Consider the following 24609-nt stretch of genomic DNA (forward strand, 5'->3'; position numbering starts at 1 on the left):
TCCACTAAAATGATACAAAAAGACTACCAACTTCTTAAAGGGAGAACAAGCTACAATTTTTCATCATATCTCTCTTGCTATTTTTAGAAATTAAGTTCTTACTTTGAAAATTTTCAATGAAAGTTTATTGTACTACCGTGAGAAATAGGAGATGATGACGATTGTCAGTTTAAATCGCAAAGAAACTGTAAATGGTAGCAAAAGTATCTTTCCTTCACACTCTGTACTAGCACTAGATAGATCCTCGAGGGCAGGGATCTGGCTCTCCGTGAGTAAATGGAGCAGTGTGTGATAGGATGGCGATGGCTTCTGTTCCCAGGTCACTTGGAAGAGCCCTTGCCACCCCTAGGGAATAATTTTGCGGAGTGGTACAGAAACAGAGCAACGAATGGCCGGAGATCCTCCTCACCAAGGTCGGGTAGAGTACGCAGCAGCTCCAGGCTGCACAACCCCGCGGGTCCTTCACGTCCGCTGCTTGCACGGGTGGAGACAGGGGCGGCAGGTCTTTTTCCCCTCCCCCCACAGAGACGTCAATGGAGCCTCTTCGGATCTTTCTGGGAATTTCGAGTGAGCAAAGTGTCCTGAGGTCCAGAGAGAGAGGAGAGAAGACTTCGGTGTGGGGAGGAGACTCCGTCTCGATCCTGGAGAGACGGGACTCCGGAGCAAGGAGTTTCTTAGCGGAGCATCCGCCGGGACAGTAGCAGGTGAGGAAGGGCGGCCCCCTCTCCCTTCCCTGGGGAGCGGTACCCGTTGGCAGCTCTGCAGCCCCGCGACGCCCCGGGAATCCACATTCGGGCGCCTCCGCCCCCGCCCCGCCGCCCCCGAGCCCCAGCCCCGCCCCCCCGTCGCCCCGCCCGGCCGCCGCGCGCTCCAGGTGCCCCGCGGAAAGACAAGCGCCGGGTGCCCAGGTCGCCGGCAGCCGGGAGGATGGCCAAGGTCCCCGAGCTGGAGGAAGCCTTCCTGCAGGCTCAGCCTTCGCCGCAAGTCCCCCCTCAGGTCCAGGAGGAGTGCTGTGTGCAGCTTCTGGACAAGGGCTTGCTGGTCTACCCCGAGGACCGGGTGTACCTCGAGGCCGAGGCTCAGCCCGGGGGCGCCCCGGGGAGTGGGGAGAGAGAAGACCCGGAGCTACCGGTGGGTGTTAAATCAGGTGAGTTGCTATCCCTTTCCCCACCCCCTCCCCTATAGATTTAGGACATGGATGTAGTCTAAGAAGGGAATCCAGTAATCAAAATAATAACCACGACAAGGCACGCGCCCATGCGTAAAGAAAGTTTCATCCAGATCTTTGCATTAGAAAACATACCTACCACAGATTGTAAACTCTCAGGGGGTTTTGTGTTGCTTCCCTTCCCATCTCCACCCCATCCCAAAGTGGCCAGGCCACGGTTTTGACTCAGAGATTATGTTTATATTGGAAGCTACTTAATTGATTTTATATTCTGATTTGTTAAAAAATCATCCTTTCAATTTACAACCAGAAATGCATTTAAGCAATGGCAGCTTTTCCTCGGAGGAAGAGGATGCTGATAGTCAAGACAGCAAAACCAAAGCAACTGATCCGCACCTCGCTCAGAAGAAAACCATCACACAGATTATGAAAGATAAAAAGAAGCAGACTCAACTCACTTTGCAGTGGTAAGATTTGTCCACAGGGACAGTTTAAGCACCTGTTGAGTTTTAAAAGTCATTGTCCTTAGAATCTGACTCCTCTCAAATTGCTACTCAGATGTTGGGGGAAGTTCAAAAGACCAGTTAGAAATTTATCCAAAAGATGTTTTATTTCCCCGAATAATTGATACAGATGCATTTTCGGTGCTAATGAAAGATGACCTGCAATTCAAACAAAAACGACATGACAGTTTATTATGGACTAGAACGATAAGTTCTTTTATGACGGTTTCACATGCAATTCGGTCGTTACATATTTGTTACTTGTGACTCATGTGTTTATAAAAAATGTTTCTTGAAAACAGGAGGGAGACTCAACTCTGCCTTTATTCATAGTAGAGCAAATAAAAATGCACTAGAAGTAAAAGACATGGAAAAATCAGTTAAACTGTTTTTATAGCATGAGTCATATGATATTTATTATAGTGAAATTGGACTTTGTGGATAATCTTTTTAAAATAAGAGTCTATCAATAGATTCTCTCTCTATAAAGGGAATTTTGTAATATTGTAGAAGAGGCATCTATTGAAAAAAAGAACCCATAGTGTTAAACTTTCCCACATAGTGTGAAAGATGAAGTATAAGTTTCCTCCAAATTTTGAAATAAGTGAAAATGTTTACTTATTTGCAAATTATTTACATAATATGTTTAAGTGTAAAGTATAATTTGGACCTTAGAAAACAGTTTCTAAGAGTAGTATATTTACAATTTATTCAAAATGGAATTATAAATACATATACAATTTTTTTTATTAAAAATCGAAAAGTAAACCAAATATTCTTCCAAAGTTGTGGCTTATTTATTGAAGTTTATGATGACATACTGTTAAAAATACACCCAAGCAATAAATATAGAAAAAAATTGCCTGGAATACTTAGACTACAACGGTTTTCATTTGATAATTGGGGAAAAAAGGTTTGCATTTTAGATATACTTATTATTGAGATATTTTAAATGATCACCATTCTTAAGTTCAAATTTCATGATTAAAAGAAACAAACATGTTTTTATGTTTTAAATTGTAATTTAAGAAAAATTGATCATACTCAAAATTAGCTTGTATATGTCTAGGATTATTCAGTTTGAAGACAAAGATAATCTGCAACAATGTGAATATCTTTGAAATAAAATTTTAAAATAATAGAGTGCTTTCTCATCTTGATTCTCCTATATTGAAACTATAGGAAATTATCATTTGTTGGAATTTTCCACTCTCTCTCCTGAAAAATAATTATCTATTTTTAGAAACCTATTCTTTTTGTTCTTCATGAATTGTCCCCCAAATATTGTAGAATATTTTGGGATGCTAAAAATTACAGCTGAAATTAGAGTAAAAAAATCTTTCTAAGAAAAATTTATTTTCTTGCCAATTAGGTGTTTGATTATATTTGTTTATGTTTTACTGGGTTTTGACCTTCTTTTAAACCTTTTTAATAGAAAAATGCATGTCTGATACTTAACCTGCATAAATAATACTTCCATTGGTTTTATCTCACATACCTTGAAAACATAATAGAAATACTAATGCGTTTCACCAAATATTTATCTTATTGCATAGTCCTTTTCTTCATCTACGTAAAATAATAATAACTGAAGTTTAATTTACATAAATGAATTATAAGTTTTTTTAGCCAAAATCACCTACTGAATTGTTAGAGAAACTGGAAATAGAGTTCTTAAATTTTAACATATATAGCCTGTTATTCAGATAGTTATAATCAGTACATATTTCTCATATGTAAAATTGATTTAACTGCTAGATATCCAAATTTAATAGGATCATACCTAAATTTTAAAATTATATATAATACTAATAGTGTGATTTGAAGGTATATACTGTTTAGAGTAAACTATATAAAATAAAATTGCGTTTCATGTGTATAGGATATTTTAGGTATAGTACTGATCACAGCAAAAATCTACAGAAATAGAAATACATAAGTATCATTTTGGACTTAAGTGAAATATATATCATCATGCTTCCCTAACTACTTTGAGAACTACTTTGAAAATGAAAAGATGTAAGCATTTATTTACTACCTTAAAACCTGTGCCTTTTAGAGTGGATAATATTCTTTTAAAGATACATCATTCTCAATTTTTATGTTAATATTTTATATCACAAAACAGGCTATTATGAATGGTGAGAATTTATTTAGAATTAAGTCCTATTGTGAATAAGGCATGAGTGATTTTATATTATCTACAATCTGTGCTAACAGATGTTTATTGGGTTCCATGCTCTTTTAATAATCCTCATGATTCAATTTTCAGTAAGATTCAGAAGAAAGGCTTTCTTTTCATGAAGCCACTTGCTTATAGTCTGTACTCATAATGCAAATTAATCGATGTGAAAGAGGCAAGGAAAGGTAAATAAAAGGTTTGACCTACAATTTTTGATTATTTTTCTTAGGCTTGAGGAGAATTACATTGTATGTGAAGGAGTTTGCTTACCAAGGTGCATCCTTTATGCACATTATTTAGATTTCTGTAGGAAAGAGAAATTGGAACCAGCTTGTGCAGCCACTTTTGGAAAGGTAAGTGACATTTATTTGCTGTGCTACCTTACAATTAAAAATATATTTACAGATAAAATAAATCATCTGAGCAAGATATCTTACAGAATATTTATAATTTGTTTCAAAAGGATAAATGATTTAAATGAAATTTTAAGGACTGTATTTGGAACTACTATATGTTTTACTTTGATTCTGAATATTAGAACTATGGTAAAGGTAAAAAGGCCCTCCCGTTGATCGTCGATTTGCTCGAGCGGGCCCAGTAACGTCTCCATTGGAGACTTTGTTGTTACTGTGTTTGGCATATCGAATACTCTCGGTAGCTTGCCGGGCTCTCCGAGAGGGGCGGAGGAATCGAACTCGGGTCGGCCATGTTGGCCGCTTGTAAGGCGAACGCCCGCTCCAGCTAGTCCGAAAGTAGTGAGTGGTCGCAAGGTCAACCTAAAGTCAACCTGCAGCAAACTATTAGAACTATGGATATTAGAAAATTTAATAATATCTAAAATTTTTAAGGAAGGTCCATTTGAACAAACCATTTGGGAAGTAATTTTTTTTTCCTTCAAGGATGTATGGAGTATGAGATAGTCTGTGTTGAGATTCGAAATTAAGTGAATGTGATTAGTATCCTATTAATGCAGTTGCTGGTTTTATTTATTATTTATCTAGTCCTTGAGAATAAAGATTTTATTCTATAATGGACTTAGTTCTTCTAATTCTCCATTGTACCGTGAGTATGTTTATGCTTTTAAAATACTTCCTAGTAGCATTGGTAAAATTTCTTTCATTTAAAAACATTCTTTTCTACTCAAACCTTATGATTTGTATGGGAATCTATACATATGATATTTCTATACTTACATGTGTTGATTTCACTTTGAAAACTAGGAAAACATTCTAGTGTTTTAGAAAAGACTTGATTCTTGAGATTCTTGTCATGTTAAGTTGTTTAACATGGATAATTTTCCTAGGTTATCCCAGGAAAATTGAAGAAATCTTTGGTCACAAATATTGCACAAATACCTCATAACAGATAAACTGAAATCCAAATTCTAACCTGTAGAGGGACTCATTGTCCAGAAAATAATGAGCAGTATGGTCAGATCTCATAGTCTTTTTTAAAATGAAAATAATTTGTTTTAAAAATCATCTGACTATAAGAGATAGTGATATGGTAAATGGTAATTAAATGATTTAGTTTCTAGTCTAGCCTATGACTTTTGTGTATGTGTGTGTGTGTGAAAACAGAAATGTACTTAACCCTTTTAATACTCAATTCATTGATTCTCTAAAATGAGGAGTTAGGAGAGAAGACTGCTAATATCCATTTTAGGATTACTGTGCTATGAGTTTTCTTTATGACAGTAATATTCAGTGGTTTAGTGAGTCATTAACTCTTTAGAGAGTCTGCAAGAGCTATAGAATCAGTCCCTGAGAAATTCACATAAATATAAGCATAAATTTTCTTTAGAGCTTTTAGATCATGTTTAGATCTCCTGCGATTCAAATTAAAACTCAATATTAAAAAAAAAATTAGGTGCTCATTTTAGCAAGTTAGAGAAAGCAGAGCAAAGAAAAGGTTTTTTTTTTTGCTCTTTGGGTCACACCTGGTGATGCACATGGGTTACTCCTGGATTTGGATTTGCACTCAGGAATTACTCCTGGCGGTGCTCAGGGGACCATATGGGATGCTGGGAATCGAACCTGGGTCAGCGCAAGCTAGGTGAACGCCCTACCTGCTGTGCTATTGCTTCAGCCCCGAAAAGAAAAGTTTTTAAGCACTGCTTTAGAGATCCAGAAGCAGAGAAATTTTATTGTGCTTTTTTAGAGTTGGAGATCAACAATAGTTGTGGGTAAATATTTGTTTTTTTTATATAAAGTAACCCAAATATGCAATATTAATTGCTTTGGAGGAGTATGAAGCAAAATAATATATTTATATAAATTTCTTTAAAAATTGAGATAAGGGAAGTCAAAAAATCAATTAAAAAAGACATCTTCCTGCCACTTTTGATATATTATTGTATAATAAGATGCATATAATATTGCCTTTTTTCATAGTAAATATTTGATAAAATTTCACATTTTCCATAACTAGAAGCTATATTCTATAAATCTAGAATTTATAATCTAATTATAAATGGCTTGCAAGAGAGACGCACAGTTTTTAAATTGACTTTCTTTTTAGACCATCCGCCAGAAATTTCCCCTCTTGACGACAAGGCGGCTTGGAACAAGAGGCCATTCAAAGTAAGACATCCTCGTGGAACATCTAGCAGACCTATACATGTGGTGCCTTATATAGATTTAACAATAACATAAAAGTATAATAATACTTATGATACTTTTGATCGATTATTTAAACTAATTAATTTAGAAAATATTAAAGCTGTTTCCACAGTCATGAAATAAAATAGCATAAGCTAAATAAGTGACCAAGAGAAATCCAGAATTGAGGTTTGAAGCTTGCTTCATGTTCTTCTTTTCTTATCATGAAGATACTTTCTTATGGTCACTTTCCTTTCACTGAAACACAAATAAAGCACACAATGGAGCTATTTTCTCATTTCTTAATGTAAATATATAACATAAAAACAAGTTATCACATATTCTTTCTCTTCATTACTTTTTCTTGTAGCATTGTCTGTGGAACCCCATTTACAGCCCCTTGTTCATCAAGTCTTTCCTCTGTTCATGGAGTTCTTTTCTTCTGAAAAGCAAAAGGAAGAAATTTTCAACTTTTCCTTTCCTTTTGCTGACAACACAGTCAGATCTTTTTAATGCTGAAGTTCTCTCACTTCTGTTATCATTTCCACGACTGCTCTGTGACGTTCCTTCTCATGGCTGTTTCTCCAAAGGTCAGCTATCTGGTTGCTCCTTTCACAGAATCATTACTTAGGTGTATTTCTTTATCTGGGCAAGACATTAGTAGTTCTTTTTCATTTTCCATGGCACCTGTCTAACATTTGAAACTGCAGACTGTGTCTTAAAATAAATGTATTATATAGAAACAAAACTTCCCCTAGCCTTTTTTGGTCACAATCCTGTCAGGTCCTCTTCTCTTTTCATTCTTTTTAAGCTTGTCCTGTGTCTTAATTCTGCCCTAGCATCTACTTCAGAACTGTTCAGTGAAATATAATGTAGCACATATGTATTTCACAAATTTTCACAAATTTTAAAAAGCACATAAAAATAATAAAAAAGGAACTGATGAGATTGATTTTGCATTTAATCATACAAAATTCACTTTACCATATAGGTAATAGAAAAGTTTTCAGGCATTTTGTATTCTTTTTCCTATAAAGGTTTTGAAGTTCAGTTTTCATTTTACATGTACATCCTAACTCAACTCAAGTTAGTTATCTGAAATGTGCTCCATGGTCACATATGACAAGTGATTATGTTTTTTGCTAGCTCAGTTTTAGACTCTTGCCAGAAAATAGGGTTTTTTTTTTTTAAATTATCTTGAATTTCTCTTCAATCTCATTCCCATAACCTGAGCTGAACTTTGTTTTTCCAAACTTATCTTTTAAAGTCAGTTTCTATAGTTATATATTAAACCTTCAGATTCAGTTATTTCTCTTCATCTTCACCAGTTTATAATTTCTGTTCTTTCTCATGGTGACATCCAGGACTCATTAACACTTAGTTCCAGCCCATTTTTTTTATCTTATCATCTACTTTTCACTTTTTAGTTTAGTCTATTCTTTTACCAAATTACTGTCAATTACTCTTTTCAGTCATCCTTTTGTTTATTCTTTCTTTTGTTGATTGTTGTTCTCTGTGGAGAGTTTCTTTTTCCTTATAGATATTGAATTTTTAACCATTTAAAAGAACAGCTGATGATATTTCTTGTCTCTTAAATCATTTCTTAGCTTCTTTATTTAATCTGGGATTTTTTTTAAACTCTCACAAAGTTTGTCGGTACCTATCCTATATTTTGATGGGGGCAGGGGAGGCATGGGGACACACAGTGGTGCTCAAAGCTTACTCCTGATTCTGCACTCAGGGATCACTTCTGGTGAGATTGGGGGAGCAGATTGGTTGTTGGGGATTGAACCTGGTTCAGTTGTGTGTGCAAGGCAAGTACCCTAATGCCATACTATCTTTCTAACTCCTTGTTGGTGCCTATCCTATATTCTCCTTTGTGATATTTGGGTCACGTCTATTAGAGCTTAGTGTTGAAGTTACTCAGAGTGATACTTAGAAGACCATGTGTTGCTGGAGATCAAACCCAAGCATCTTGCATCTTTTGACCCTGTGTTGGTACCTATGTTAATGTAAAATTAATTTTTATCTTTCTTCAATGATAGCATTTTGAGGATAGACACTCTAATTCATGTACATATCTTTCTGTTGCCTGCAATATATATAATCAGTTAATTAAAAATTATTTAATTGCTTCCATTAATGATATTATGGTCTGAAATGAATTAGAAATGTGAGATTGAAAAAAAGAGAAAATATTGGCCTTTTTCAAAATAGCTTTATTTCAAAGTTGACTCAATTTAGCTGACTGATTTTACTGAATTTGACTCCTAGTGATTTGTATAGGTGAAGGAAAGATTAGATAGTGTTTGAAGTAAATAAATAGCAGAAAAAGAGGCAATGCAAAGAGGAGAAATCCTCTTCACAAAATCACCAAGAGGGCAACAGGCTGGCTGCCGAGACAGTCAATTGATCCTAGAAGGAGCCTTTGGGATTAGGGATGAATCATTAACTCTGTCCATTGTCACACAGTAGTTAAGTTTATGTAACAATATATATTGCTGACTTCTGGCAGTTTGTTTGGTATCTAAAAGCAGATGTGCCTAAGAGAAAGGCATATAAAATTTGAATGTTTTCTACATTACTTAATATACAAGTTTGTACAATTTGCCTGTCACATTTTTAATATTTTACTGTCACAGAGGAAAGGAATCTTCCCATAAATAAATTAAGTATGTTAGGATATAGCAAGATACAGCATTTATGTAGCTTATCACTAGTAATGTTTTGATGTAATTATTCTTAGTCAGATAGTTTTCTTATTTTTATTTCTTTTCTTAAGGAATAACCTTATATTTTTATCTGGAGACTAGATAAAAAATTAGCATTCTCCATTGATTAGGAGCATGAGGGTTAAAGTTGGTTATTTTTCCATATATAGCTGTATGACACCAATAATTTCTCAGCTTTTCATCAGTAAAGTGGGCATATATGCTACAAGTTTGTAGTGAGAATTAAATAAGACAAAGTGTAAGGAATGAAAAAGAAGGCATATACTTTGAATGTCATCTTAGCAAAATGGAATATGAAATCACTAAGTCTAAAAAAATTAGCAATACAACTTAAAGTTATTTCTTGAGAACTTATACACACAATATACTACTCTCTTACGTTCAAAATGACGAGTCTATGTTGAATGTCAGAAGTGGTGCTGTGATAACACCAGCACCCCAACTTTAGCCCTCACGGTGCAGTTCCTCCAGCCAAAACAGCACCACATCCGCAGACTGAGTACCAAGTGGAACTCTCAGAATTGCAACAACTGGGCAGGTGTTTCCAGGAGTGGCCCTAGGGATCGAGAAATACTGGGTGGGGGGGGCTCCAGCAAAGCCAGAAAAGTTCTTTATTTGCCCACACAGATACTATTAAAAATATTACCATTTAAATGGGGCTGGAGTGATAGCACAGCAGTAGGATGTTTGCCTTACAAGTGGCCAACATGGCTGACCGAGTTTGATTTTTCCACCCCTCTCAGAGAGCGTGGCAAGCTACCGAGAGTATCTTGCCTACACAGGAAAGCCTGGCAAGCTATCCGTGATGTATTCGATAAGTCAAACACAGTAACAATTGTCACAGTGGAGAAGTTACGGGGCACCCTTGAGCAAATCGATGAACAACGGAAGGACAGTGACAGTGACCATTTAAATGGAGATTTATTAACTCTAAATAAACTAGTCAACTGAAAAACATATCTGTGTGTATATATATATAACATAATATACATATATGTATGCACATATATATTCATAAACAATTTGGGGTCATATCTGCTGCACAGGGGATATCCCTGACTCTGTTCAGGAGTCATCCCTGATGGTACTCAGGATGCAGTTCCAGAGATCAAACTGGATTCAGCTTTTTTATGCAAGGCAAGAACCTTACCACTATACCATACTATCTCTCTGGCCCAATAACATCAGTCATTTAATCAAATTTCTGAGTTCCTGTGTTATTTTTTTTCTAACATAACAGTTAAAAATATAATATGTTGAATTCTTCTAAGAGTTAACAATATTTTCTCAAGTCTCAACCATAAGCTATTTTAATTACTTTATACAGAGAGATATTTGTTTATCTAGATCATATAACATATATTATTGCATCTAAATTACATGAACATATTTTATATAAAAGCAAAGCTATAGTGCAAGTGCAATTTTCCTTTCTGCTTTTTATTTTTATTGTAAAATTTTCTCTAGATTGTAATAAGGCCCTCCCGTTGATCGTCGATTTGCTCGAGCGGGCCCAGTAACATCTCCATTGGAGACTTTGTTGTTACTGTGTCTGGCATATCGAATACTCTCGGTAGCTTGCCGGGCTCTCCGAGAGGGGCGGAGGAATCGAACTCGGGTCGGCCATGTTGGCCGCTTGTAAGGCGAACGCCCTACCCGCTGTGCTATCGCTCCAGCCCTGTAGATTGTAATAATATCTTTATAATCAACATTTATAATAGTCGTTCAATATTTTTAGAATTTTATGAAAAATACTTTTGTTTGCAGAAATCTGAGCAAGTGAAAACACAGTGTGGTGTGGTCCTGGTGGACCTGAACACAGGTCAGCCTTGGTGACCACCAGGACTGCTAGGGTTGCTCTCACATCTTCTCAAAGGAAATATGAGCAATTGTTGAAATATAAATTCAAAACAGAGAAGTATAAACATATTTTGGATTAATGGAATTTTACAATTCCTCCCAATTTTATTTATTTATTTATTTATTTTTAATAATTTATTTCTTTATTGAATCACTGTTGGAAAAGTTACAGAGCTTTCGGGTTTAGTCTCAGTCATGTAAATATCAAACACATTTCCCTTTACCAATACTTATTTTTAACCGCGAACCCCAATAGAACCCCACCTCCCACCCCTCCCAATTCCTGTAAGGCAGATGAGTTCTAGTTAATACTCTATCTACTTTGACTAGATACATTGTTTCGATAGAAGATGCACAATTATTGTTTAGAGTTTATGACCCCCACCCCTCCAATCAGACATGCTGAAACAGCGTTGTGAAATGATTTGCTTTCTACAACTTGGTTTAAGAATAAAATGATGTCGCGCGGCCACAACAGCGATTTTGGATTTCTGCTACTTTACTTATTAACCCTGGAAGAATTTCTATTAAAAGTTAGATAGTTAAGAGATTGGTTTCTGTGCTCTGGAGTCGTGGCCGTGCCGGAGAGCCGCTCATGGGGGGCAGCTGGCGACCTCGGTGGGGCGTGGGGGACGGCCCACAAAGCCCCCCTTCCCATGAGGTCCCTGCCGCCCCCAGCCGTGGCTCAAACCTGCTGTCCACAAGGCTCCCGTGCGGCCGCCATCTTTCTTTCCAGAGAGTCCTCCCAATTTTAGCAGAAAGTTTTCAAAGCCTATTGCTGTCATAGGCTTTGGTTTAGTGCTCTAAACATACTGTCACTAAATATTTATTAAATTATTTTAATGATATAGATTATGGGGTAGTAATTTATTTTCATATTTGTTGAATGTAGCTAAGTTAGTATAACTATCCTGATGATGGTAGTTTAAAAAAACAAGTTCTCAATATTTTCCAAATTCTCCCAGAATGACTTAAGTTTGCCCAATAAATTAGTGTGTATCTTGCATACAGAATCTGTTTATTTACTTATTATTGGGTCTTTTAGATAGGTCATGATTAACTTAAGTTTTTTTTTCTGCATTTTGGGTACAAGAGATCAACAAAACTGTTCTTTGGTAACTCCGAGACTCAGGGGACAATGACACTTCATAGATTTTTCTGTTCTATTCATATGTGAAATTTGAAAGAGTAGGAAACAGGGATCTATGTAACAAAGAGATACTTAGTAATTAAAAAATATGAGTGAAACTTAGTAAAAAAACATGAGTTTGTTTTTATGCTTCATTTATCTAAGATACAACTGGCCATTAAGATGTTCACTTCTTAAAACACCATTTGTGCATGCTACGTCTTGCATCTACTTCTTTTAGTATCAGGAGCTACACACAAAAAAGTAGAGAATGTTCACTTTAACTAAAATAAACCCCAAATTTATTCAACCTAAGAAAATTTTTTAAAAAACATTTTATTAATGAAACACGTAAAGTACAGTTGTAGACTTACAAATTTTTGTGCGTGGGTTTTTCAGTTATACAATGATCGAGTAACCATCCCTCCACCAGTGCCAATTCTCCATCACCAGTGATTCCAGAATCCATCCCATCCCGCCCCGCCTCTGTGGCAGGGCATTCCCTTTTGCTCTCTCTCCTTTCTTTTCAGTGTTGTGGTTTGCAAAAGAGGCATTGAGTGGCAATGATGTTTGGTCTATAGTCTACTTTCAGCATGCTTCTCCCATCCTGGGAGGATCCTCCCAACACCCTTTATTTGGTGCTCCCTTCTCTATCTGAGCTGCCTTTTCCCCTAGCATGTGTAGCTGGCCTCCAAGTCATGGAGTAAACCTCCTGCTACTAATTTAGGCTATTCTTAGGTGTTAGCCTCCTATTTTATTACTTTATGTTCCCAGATGAATGCAATCTTTCTATGTCTGTCCCTCTCTTTGTGACTCATTTTGTTTAGCATGATACTTTCCATGTAGTACCACTTGTATGTAAATTTCATGACTTCATCTTTTCTAACAGCTACATAGTACTCCATAGTGTAGATGTACCAAAGTTTCTTTAACCAATCATCTGTTCTCGGGCACTCAGGTGTTTTCCAGATTCTGGCTATTGTGAACAGTGCAGCAATGAACATAGAGGTGCAGATGTCATTTCGACTGTACTTTTTTGCCTCTCTAGGATATATTACCAGGAGTGGTATTGAGGGGCCAACTGGTAGTTCTATTTCTAATTTTTTAAGAATCATCCATACTGTTTTCCAAAAGGGCTGAACCAGCCAGCATTCCCACCATCAGTGAAGGTGAGTTCCTTTCTTACCACATCTGCGCCAACACTGGTTGCTTTTGTTCTTTTGGATGTGGGCCAGTCTCTGTGGTGTGAAATGATATCTCATTGTTGTTTTGATCTGCATCTCCCTGATGATTAACAATGTAGAGCATTTTCTCATGTGCCTTTTAGCCATTCGGATTTCTTCTTTGAGAAAGTTTTTGTTCATTTCGTCCCCCCATCGTTTTGGATGGGATTGGATGTTTTCTTCTTGTGGAGCTCAACCAGTACTTTGTATAATCCATTGTCAGATGGGTATTTGGCGAATATCCTTTCCCATTCTGTAGACTGTCTCTTTGTATTTTGGTCACTGTTTCTTTTGAGGTGGGAAAGCTGCTTAGTTTAAGATAGTCCCATTTGTCTATCTCTGTTTTCACGTGCTTGGCCAATGGCGTGTCATCTTTGAAGATACTGTTCGCGTCAATGTCGTGGAGAGTTTTGTCAAGTTTGTCTTCAATGCACCTTATTGATTTTGGTCTGATGTTGAGGTTTTTAATCCATTTTGATCTTACTTTTGTAATTGGTGTTAGGTAGAAATTTGAGCCCATTTTTTTGCATGTAGCTGTCCAGGTTTGCCAGCATAATTTGTTAAAGAAGTTTTCCTTGCTCCACTTTACATTTCTTGATCCCTTACAAAAATTAGATGAGCATATGCTTGGGGGGAGATGTCAGTATATTCAACTCTGTTCCATTGGTCTGCAGTTCTGCCTTTGTTCCAGTACCATGCTGTTTTAATTATTACTGCTTTGTAGTAGAGTTAGAAGTTAGGGAGGTTGATTCTTCCCATTTTCTTTTCCCCAAGAATTGCTTTAGCTTTTTGTGGGGGCTTATTGTTCCATATGAATTTTAGGAATGTTTGCTCAATTTCTTTGAAGAATGTCATGGATATCATTATAGGGATCACATTGAATTTGTACAATGCTTTGGGAAGTATTGCCATTTTGATATTGTTAATTCTCCCCATACATGAGCAGGGGATATCTTTCCATTTCCTTGTGTCCTCTTTTATTTCCTGAAGTAGCATTTTGTAGTTTTATTTGTACAGGTCTTTTACTTCCTTAGTTAAGCTAATTTCTAGGTAGTTGATTTTCTGGGGGCACAATTGTGGACAGGATTGTTTTTTTCAAGTCACTTTCTTCTCTCTCACTATTTGCATATGGGAAAGCCATGGACTTTGGGGTATTGATTTTATAGTCTGCAACTATACTATACAAGTCTATTGTTTCTAGGAGTTTCTTGGTAGAGGTTTTAGGGTTCTCTAAGTATAGTATCATATCATCTACGATTAGCGAGAGCTTGATTTCTTCCTTTCCTACCTGAATGCCCTTAATACCTTTTTCTTGCCTAACCACTATTGCAAGTACTTCCAGTAATTTATTGGACAGCAGTAGAGAGAGTGGGCATCCTTGTCTCATCCCTGATCTTAGAGGTAAGGTTCTCAGATTTTCCCCATTGAGGATGATGCTTGCCATAGGCTTGTGGTAGATGGCTTTAACTATATTGAGGAAAGTCCCCTTTATCGCCATTTTGGTGAGGATTTTCTTCATAAACGGGTGCTGGATCTTATCAAATGCTTTCTCTGCATCTGGTGATATGGTAAAGGTAAAGGTAAAGGCCCTCCCGTTGATCATCGATTTGCTCGAGCGGGCCCAGTAACATCTCCATTGGAGACTTTGTTGTTACTGTGTCTGGCATATCGAATACTCTCGGTAGCTTGCCGGGCTCTCCGAGAGGGGCGGAGGAATCGAACTCGGGTCGGCCATGTTGGCCGCGTGTAAGGCGAACGCCCTACCCGCTGTGCTATCGCTCTGATCATATGGTTTTTATCTTTTCTTTTGTTGATATGATGGATTATGTTGATTGATTTCCAAATGTTAAACCATCCTAGCATCGCCAGGATGAATCTTACTTGGTATAATATTTTTGATGAGTTGTTGAATTCTATTTGCTAGTATTTTGTTGAGAATCCTAATATCCGTGTTCATCAGGGATATTGGTCTTTAGTTTTCTTTTCTTGTGGTGTCTTGTTTCCTTTTGGTGATAGAGAGATATGGGCTTCATAGAAACTGGGAGAGTTTCTGTTTCTTCAATTTCCTGGAGAAACTTGAGAAGAACTGGCAATAGATCCTCTTTCAATGTTTCGAAAAATTCGCTAGTGAATCCATCTGGACCTGGGCTTTTGTTTTTGGGAAAACTTTTGATTACAGTTTCAATTTCCTTGATGTTAATAGGATTATTTAGGTACTCTAGATCTTCTTGACTCAGCCTTGGGAGATTATAAGGATCCGGGAATTTAATCTATTTCTTCTAGATTCTCTTATATCCTGGCATACCAACTTTCTATCTTTTTTAAATTTTTTATTAGTGAAACACCATGAAGTATAGTTGTAGACTTACAAATTTTTGTGCTTGGGTTTCAGTTATACAATAATCGAGTACACATCCCTCCACCAGTGCCCATTGTCCACCACCACTAATCCCAGGATCCCTTCCATACCCCATGCCTCCCATTCCACCCTGCCTCTGTGGCAGGGCATTCCCTTTTGTTCTCTCTCTCCTTTTCAGTGCTGTCATTTGCAAAGGAGAAATTGAGTGGGAATTATGTTCGGTCTACTTTCAGCATGCATTTCACATCCTGGGAGGATCCTACCAACACCCTTTATTTGGTGCTCCCTTCTCTATCTGAGCTGCCTTTTCCCCTAGCATGTGCGGCTGGCCTCCAAGCCATGGAGTGTACCTCCTGGTACTTATCTCCGTTATACTTGGGTTTAGTCTCCTATTTTGTTACTTTATGTTCCCCAGATAAATGCAATCTTTCTATGTCTGTCCCTCTTTCTAACTGCTTTCCCTTAGCATGATACATGGAGTTAGGTAGAGATCTGAGCCCACTTTTTTGCATGTAGCCGTCTAGTTTTGCCAGCACAATTTGTTAAAGAGGCTTTCCCTGCTCCACTTCTCTTTTCACTTTTCTTGCCCCCTTATCAAAGATTAGATACTCACATGCTTCAGGGAGAAGTCAGTATATTCGACCCATGGTTCCATTGTTCTGCAGCTTTGCCTTTGTTCCAGTACCATGCTGTTTTAATTATTATGCTTTATAGTAGAGTTTAAAGTTAGGGAGGTTGATTCCTCCCACTTTCATTATCCCAAGAATTGCTTTAGCTATTCCTGGGGGCTTATTGTTCCATATGAATTTCAGGAGTGTTCGCTCCATTTCGTTGAAGAATGTCATGGGTATCCTAATAGGGATCACTTGGATTTGTACAATGCTTTGGGATGTATTGCCATTTTGACAATGTTAATTCTCCTGATCCATGAGCAGGGGATATGTTTCCATTTCCTCTTGTCCTCTTTCATTTCCTGAAGTAGCGTTTTGTAGTTTTCTTTGTACAGGTCCTTTGCTTCCCAAGTTAAACTAATTCCTAGGTACTTGATTTTCTGGGACACAATTGTGAACAAGATTTTTTTTCAAGCCACTTCTCTCTCACTATTTGCGTATAGGAAAGCTTCTGGTACTTTTGGAATTTTACAGCCTGCAACTTTACTATACAAGTCTATTGCTTCTAGGAGTTTCTTGATAGAGGTCTTAGGGTCCTCTAAGTATAGTATCGTATCATCTGTGAATAGTGAGAGCTTGATTTCTTCCTTTCCTATCTGAATGCTCTTAATATCTTTTTCTTGCATAATTGCTATTGCAAGTACTTCTAGTAATATATTGGACAGCAGTAGAGAGAGTGGGCTTCCTTGTCTCATCCCTGATCTTATGGGGAAAGCTCTCAGTTTTTCCCCATTGAGTATAATGCTTGTCATAGTCTTGTGGTAGATGGCTTTAACTATTTAGGAAAGTCCCCTCTAGCCCCATTTTGCTGAGGGTTTCCATTATAAATGGGTTCTGGATCTTGTCAAATGTTTTCTCTGCATCTATTGATATGATCATATGGTTTTTATCTTTTCTTTTATTGATATGATAGATTATGTTGATTGATTTCTGAATGTTAAACAATCCTTGCCTTGCCGGGATGAATCTTACTTGGTCATAGTGTATGATTGTATGATCTTTTTGATGAGTTGTTGAATTCTATTTGCTAGTATTTTGTTGAGAATCTTCATATCCATGTTCATCAGGGATATCAGCTTTTGTTTTAGGGAAGACTTTTGATTACAGTTTCAATTTCTTTGATGTCAATAGGTCTATTCAGGTACTCTAAATCTTCTTGATTCAGCCTTGGGAGATTATAGGAATTGAGGAATTTATCTATTTCTTCTAGGTTCTCTTATTTCGTGGCATACAGACTTTCAAAGTAGTCTCTGATGATCTTTTAAATTTCTTTGATTTCTGTTGTGGTATCCCCCTTCTCATATCTGATTCAGTTTATTAGGGTTCTCTCTTTTTTTGAGTGTTTATAGTGGTTTATCTATATTATTTATTTTCTCAAAGAATCAGCTCTTGGTTTCATCGATATTTTGGATTTTTATTTTGTTTTTGGTTTCCATGTCATTGATTTCTGCTCTTAGCTTTATGGTCTCTTTCCTTTTGCTGGTTTGTGCTCATTTTGTTGATCATTTTCTAAGATCTTGTTCTGTGAAGTCAAGTTGTTTATGTGGATCCTTTCTTCCTTCCTGAGAAATGCTTGTAGAGCTATAAATTTTCCTTAATACAGCTTTAGCTGCATCCTGTAGGTTCTCATAGTTCATGTCTTCATTCTCATTTGTTTCCAGGTATCTTTTGATTTCGTCCTTGACTTCCTTCCTGACCCACTCATTGTTCAACATTGGTTGTTTAATTTCCAGGTTTTTGATTTGGTTCTACATGTCTGTGTGTGATTCACTTCTATTCTCAGTGCATCATGGTATGAGAAGTTTCTTGATACTATTTCTAACTTCCTGATTCTATTGAGGTATGTTTTGTGACCTAGGACATGGTCTATTTTGGAAAATGTTCCGTGTGCACTGGAGAAGAATGTGTATTCTTTCTTTTTGGTGTGTAAAGCCCTGTATAGGTATATAAGCACTTTCTATTCTATATCTTCTTTCAAAGCCAATGTTTCCTTGCTGAATTTTGTTCTTGTTGATCTAACCAGAGGTGATAAGGTGATGTTGAAGTCTCCACCTACTATTGTGTTGCTAGCAATGTCCTCCTTAAAATCTGTTAGCAGTTGTTTTAAATATTTAACTGTTCCCTCATTAGGTGCATATACATTTAAGAGTGTGATTTCTTCCTGTTGTATGTATCCCTTGATGAATAGAAAATAGCCTTTGCTGTCCTTCCTAATCTTTTACAACCTGAAATCTATGTTGTGGGATACTAGTATGGCCATCCCAGCTTTTTTGAGAGAGTTGTTTGCTTGCAGGATTGTTTTCCATCCTCTAACTTTGACTCTGTGTTTGTGCTGACTGTTCAGATGAGTTTCTTGTAGGTAGCAGAATGTTGGGTTCTGTCTCTGAATCCATTTTGCCACTCTGTGTCTCTTAATTGGTGAATGTAGACCTTGATGTTGAGACAGATTATTCTTATGGAGTTTGTGCCATCTTTCTGTAAGGGTCTGTTGTGCTTGTAGGGTTTGTTCTTATAGTAGCTCATTTAGTGTTTATTTTAGATTTGGTTTTGTGTCTATGAAGTTCCTGAGCTGCTCTTTATCCACAAAATAGAGTACTATTCCTTCGAGTTTGAGTGAGAATTTAGCCAGATAGAGTATTCTTGGTGAAGCGTTCAGTTTAGTGAGTTTTTTCAGTATGTCCCACCATTGCCTTCGGGCTTGGAGGGTTTCCTCTTGTAGGTCTGCTGTGAATCTAAGGGGTACTCCTTTGTATGTGATTTCCTTCTTTGACCTTGCTGCTTGCAGTATTGTGTCTCTATCTGTGGCATCCATCATTCTAACTATGATATGTCTTGGAGTGTTTTTGTTAGGGTCTCTTTTAGCTGGCATCCTTTGGGCTCCTTGAATCTGAATGGCTGCATTGTCCAGCTCTGGGAACTGTTCAGCAATGATTTGTTTAACCATGGCTTTTTCAGTGGGATTGTTTCCCTGAGCTTCTGGTACTTTCATTGATTCTAATGTTGTTCCTCTTGGAATCATCTCCTGGGATTTTGATTCACTCTAGAGCTATTTTGAGGTCTCCTGCCATTGTTTGTTGTTTCCTGGAGGCTTGGTGCAGCTGATCTTCCAGCTCACTGATTCTGTCTTCAGCTGTGAGCATTCTACTGTTGAAGGCACAGACTGAGTTTTTTTTTATGTAGGAGTACTGCAATTTATTCAGCCACTGGTTAGCTGATTGAATTGTGCATGAACTCCACCTTACTTTTTAAAATTTTTTTTATAATTTTATTTATTGAATCACTGTGAGAGCAGCTACAAAGCCCCCGGGTCCAAGTCTGGGTCATACAATGAAACACCCATACCTTCACCAGTGCCCATTCTCCATCCCCAACAACCCCAGTATATCCCCATCCCACACCCTCCCCCTACCCGTGGGGCAGATGATTTCCACATCACTCTCTCTCTACTCTGATCACATTCAATATTTTGACACCAAACCCACCATTATTACTTGAAATTTTACCACAACACTCAGATCTGCTGAAAAGGCAACCGTAGACAATTTGTTTTCTATGGCTGGTTATGAATAACATATGATGTTGTATGGCTGCAGTAGTGGCCATGCGATTTTGAAATTCCAAAATTTTAACACTTAAATCTGGAGGGATTTCTGCCAAAACCTGCTGGGTTCCAAGGTTTGCTCCTAAGTCTCTGGGATCATGGCCATCAAGCAGCCCGATTAAGAGCCAGAAAGGCCATTCGTGAGTGATGACCCGGGGTCTCGTTGGGGTGGGGAGGACAGGACCGGCTCCACCACTATCCTGTGAGGTTCAAAATGTCTTGTCACTGTGGGCAAAAACTTGACTCTCCAGTGGCCTCTGAACGATGACGGCCGCTGAGCCGCCACGGGGAAGCAGGCAGAGGAACAACACCTCTTCCTCCCTGGGGTGGCCCAGCAACAGTAACCTACTGTGGGGTTTGACACATTTCTGCCAAAAGCCGCTGGGTTTCGAGATTTGTTTCTGAGTCTCTGAGATCATAGCCGTTAAGCAGCTTGATCAGGAGCCAGAGAGGCCTTTCGTGGACGATGACTTGGGGTCTCGTTGAGACAGGGAGGACAGGACCGGCTCCACACCCATCCCATGAGGTCCAACAAGTTTCGTCACTGCGGGCCCAAGCCTGACTGTCCAATGACCTCTGGAGGATAGCACCCACCAAGCCACCAAGGGGAAGCAGGTGGAGGAACAGCACCCTTTCCCCCTGGGGTGGCCCAGCGACATTAACCTACTGTGGGGTCCAGACACATTTTTGCCAAAAGTCACTGGATTTTGAGATTTGTTTTTGAGTCTCTGGGATCATGGCCATTAAGCAGCTTGATCAGGAGCCGCCTGATCAAGAGAGAGGCCGTTCATGGGCAATGACTTGGCTTCTCGTTGGGGTGGGGAGGACAGGAACGGCTCCACCCCCATTCCATGAGGCCCTGCGTGTCTCATCACTGTGGGCCCAAATCTGACTATCCAATGGCCTCTGAAGGATGACGGCCACTGAGCTGCCAGGTGGCCAGCTGCCACCCTTTCTCCCCTAGGGTGGCCCGGCAACAGTAACCTACTGCGTGGTCTGGATGCAATTCTGCCAAAAGCCACTGGGTTTCAAGATTTTTTTCTGAGTCTCTGGGATCATGGCCATTGAGCAGCTTGATCAGGAGCCAGAGAGACTGTTCGTGGGCAATAACTTGGGGTCTCGTTGGGACGGGGAGGACAGGACCGGCTCTATCCCCATCCCATGAGGCCCAACAAGTTTCGTCACTGTGGGCCCAAGCCTGACTGTCCAATGGTCTCTGGAGGATGACGGCTACCGAGCCGCCAAGGGGGAGTGACAACACCCTTTCCCCCCTGGGGTGGTCTGGCAGCAGTAACCTACTGTGGGGTTTGACACATTTCTGCCAAAAGCCACTGGGTTTCGAGATTTGTTTCTGAGTCTCTGAGATCATGGCCGTTAAGCAGCTTGAACAGGAGCCAGAGAGGCCGTTCGTGAGCGATGACTTGGCGTCTCGTTGGGGTGGGGAGGACAGGATCGTCTCCACCTTCATCCCCTGAGGCCCTGCGTATCTCGTCACTGCGGGCCCAAACCTGACTGTCCAGTGTCCTCTGGAGGATGCCGGCCACAAGGCCGCCAGGGGGAACAGGCCAAGGCACAAAACCTATTCCCACCTGGGTTGGCCCAGCACCGGTAACCTACTGCAGGGACTGGACACATTTCTGCCAAGAGCTGCTGTGTTTCGAGATTTGTTTCTGAGTCTCTAGGATCATGGCCATTAAGCAGTTAAATCAGGAACCAGAGGGGCCATGCCTCCAATTATATAGCTGAGCCAGAGGTGGTTTGTGGGTGTGTTTCCCACATACCTAACTTTTGGCCGTTTACTTTCTTGGTGAACTTTGCCCCCAAGTTTTGGGGATCTGGCCAAAGGCACAGCAGCAGTTTTGGGGTATCTGGAAGTCTGAAGGTGCCATCAGGCTGCTGATGCACTCACCTCACAGGTACAGATTGACCTGCTAGCAGCACCATACCCCCACAGACTGAATTTTTAATTTCATCTATGGAATCTTTTGTTCGTGATTTCTGTGCATAGCTTTCTAATTCCTGTTCTCATTTCTTTCCGTATTTTCTCGATTGTTTCTCTCATGTTCTCCTTTAATTTACTGGATATCTGTCTCACTGTTTCATTGAGTTCATTGAACATCTTCAGTATTTTATATTTGAATTTTTTCTCAGAGAGGTCCCTTATGTGAGTAGCACCAACTGATGCTTCTGGACTCTTTTCATTGTCCTCCCCCCATGGTGGGGATTTGCATTGTTTCTTGATGTTGGTGTGGAGGTATGGAGACTGAGATGTTACATGAGATTGCTGGGTATGATTATACTACCTGCATGCTGCCAGCCCAAAATCAGGCCACGCCCACTTCCACACAGGCCACGCCTACTTCTGAAGAGGCCACGCCCCTACAGGTACCTGTTTGGGAGGGGGAGCACCTCTTTGGGTAAGAGCATGAAGAGTTTCAGGGATGGTGAGCGTCCCAGTGTCCTAAAGGATGCCTGGGGTGTGTACGCAGAGAAAGCCAAGTCCCGGGTTTGAGCACTGACTGACCTGGGGGAGGAAAAAAACCAGGCACCATGTTGGGAATGAGCAGGAAGAGAAAAGTAAAAAAAAAAAAAAATATATATATATATATCCATACATTTAAAAATTTATTGAATCACTGTGAGATCGTTATAAACTGTCATGTTTGGATTACAATTACATAATGACCAAACACCCATCTCTCCATCAGTGCACATTCCCCACCACCAATATCCCAGGTATACCCCCCCTTTTCCATCCTCCTCTGCCTCCATGGCAAACATGATTCCTCATAATACCTCTCTACTTTGGGGCATTATGGTTTGCAATACAGACCTTGAGAGATTATCATGTTTAGTCCTTTATCTACTTTCTGCACACATCTCCCATCTTGACCGATTTCTCCAGTCATCTTTTTTTTAGTGATCCCTTCTCTATTCCAACTGCCTTCTCCCCTTTGCTCATGAGGTAGGCCTCCAGCTATGGAGCAATCTATCTGTCCCGTGTGTCTACTGTCCTTAGGTGTCAGCCTCATGTTATGTTGTTTTATACTCCACAAATGAGTGCAGTCCTTCTATGTCTGTCCCTCTCTTTCTGACTCATTTCACTTAGCATGAAACTCTCCATGACTATCCATTTATAAGCAAAGTTCATGACTTCATCTGTCCTGACAGCTGCATAGTATACCATTGTGTAGATGTACCAAAGTTTCTTTAACCAGTCATCTGTTCTAGGGCACTTTGGTTGTTTCCAGATTTGGGCTATTGTGGACAGTGCTGCAATGAACATATAGGTACAGATGTTATTTCTACTGTGCTTTTTTTGAAATCTCAGGATATATTCTCAGAAGTGGTATTGCAGGGTCATATGGAAGCTCAATTTCTAGTTTTTGAAGGACTGTCCACATTGTTTTCCAGAAAGGCTGCACTAGAAGGCATTCCCGCCAACAGTGAAAGAGTGTCCCTTTTTCCCCAAATCCACGCCAGCACTGGTTGCTTTTGTTCTTTTGAATATGTGCCAGTCTCTGTGTTGTGAGATGATATCTCATTGTTGTTTTGATCTGCATCTCTCTAATGGCTAGCAATGTGGAGCATGTTTTCATATGCCTTTTGGCCATTTGTATTTCTTTTTTGAGGAAACATCTATTCATTTCATCTCCCCATTTTTTGATGGGGTTGGAGGTTTCTTTTTTTCTTGTACAATTCTACTAGTGTCTTTTATATCCTGGATATTAATCCCTTATCAGATGGGTGTTGGGTAAATATTCTTTCCCATTCTTATGCTCTTTCTATATTTTGGTGACTGTTTCTTTTGAAGTGCAGAAGCTTCTTAGTTTGATGTAGTCCCATTTGTTTATGTTTGCTTCCACTTGCATGGTCAATGCTGTTTCATCCTTAAAGATGTTTTTAGCTTCAGTGTCGTAGAGAGTTCTGCCTACATTTTCCTCTGTGTACCTTATGGATTCATGTCTGATATTGAGGTCTTTAATCTACTTTGATCTAACTTTTGTGCCTGGCATTAGACAGAGGTCAGAGTTCATTTTTTTTGCAGGTAGCTATCCAGTTTTCCCAGCACCACGTGTTGAAGAGGCTTTCCTTGTTACACTTCACATTTCTTGCTCCTTTGTCAAAGATTAAGTGGTCACATATTTGGGGGTCTGTGACTGAATATTCAACTCTGTTCCATTTGTCTGCAGGTCTGTTTCTAGTCCAGAACCATGCTGTCTTAATTACAATTGCTTTGTAGTACAGTTTGAAGTTGGGGAGGGTGATGCCACCCATCTTCTTTTCCCCAAGGATTGTTTTAGCTATTCCTGGGGGTTTATTGTTCTATATGAATTTCAGGAGTGTTTTGTCTATTTATATGAAAAATGTCATGGGTCTCCTCTAGGGACCACATTGAATTTGTATAGTGCTTTGGGCAGTACTGCCATTTTGATAATTTTAATCCTCCCTATCCGTGAGCAGGGGATGTGCCTCCATTTCCTATTGTCCTCTTTTATTTCTTGATATAGTGTTTTGTAGTTTTCCTTGTATAGATCCTTCACCTCTTTGGTTAAACTGATTCCGAGGTACTTGATTTTC

At 39.0% G+C, this 24609-nt stretch overlaps 1 protein-coding gene across 1 annotated transcript in view; it reads left to right on the plus strand.

Annotated features, from left to right (window-relative positions):
* The first annotated feature begins 927 nt into the window (after positions 1–927).
* Positions 928–24609, plus strand: part of RFX6 (regulatory factor X6) — a 75823-nt gene continuing 52141 nt past the window's right edge. The window contains exons 1-4 of the mRNA XM_056125261.1: positions 928–1147; positions 1479–1635; positions 4083–4206; positions 6374–6435. Coding sequence (XP_055981236.1) covers positions 928–1147; positions 1479–1635; positions 4083–4206; positions 6374–6435 — 563 coding nt within the window. The remainder of the gene's footprint in view (positions 1148–1478; positions 1636–4082; positions 4207–6373; positions 6436–24609) is intronic.

This window comes from Sorex fumeus, unplaced genomic scaffold (assembly GCF_029834395.1).
Source record: "Sorex fumeus unplaced genomic scaffold, SorFum_2.1 ptg000054l, whole genome shotgun sequence".
In the NCBI taxonomy this organism is placed as follows: domain Eukaryota; kingdom Metazoa; phylum Chordata; class Mammalia; order Eulipotyphla; family Soricidae; genus Sorex; species Sorex fumeus.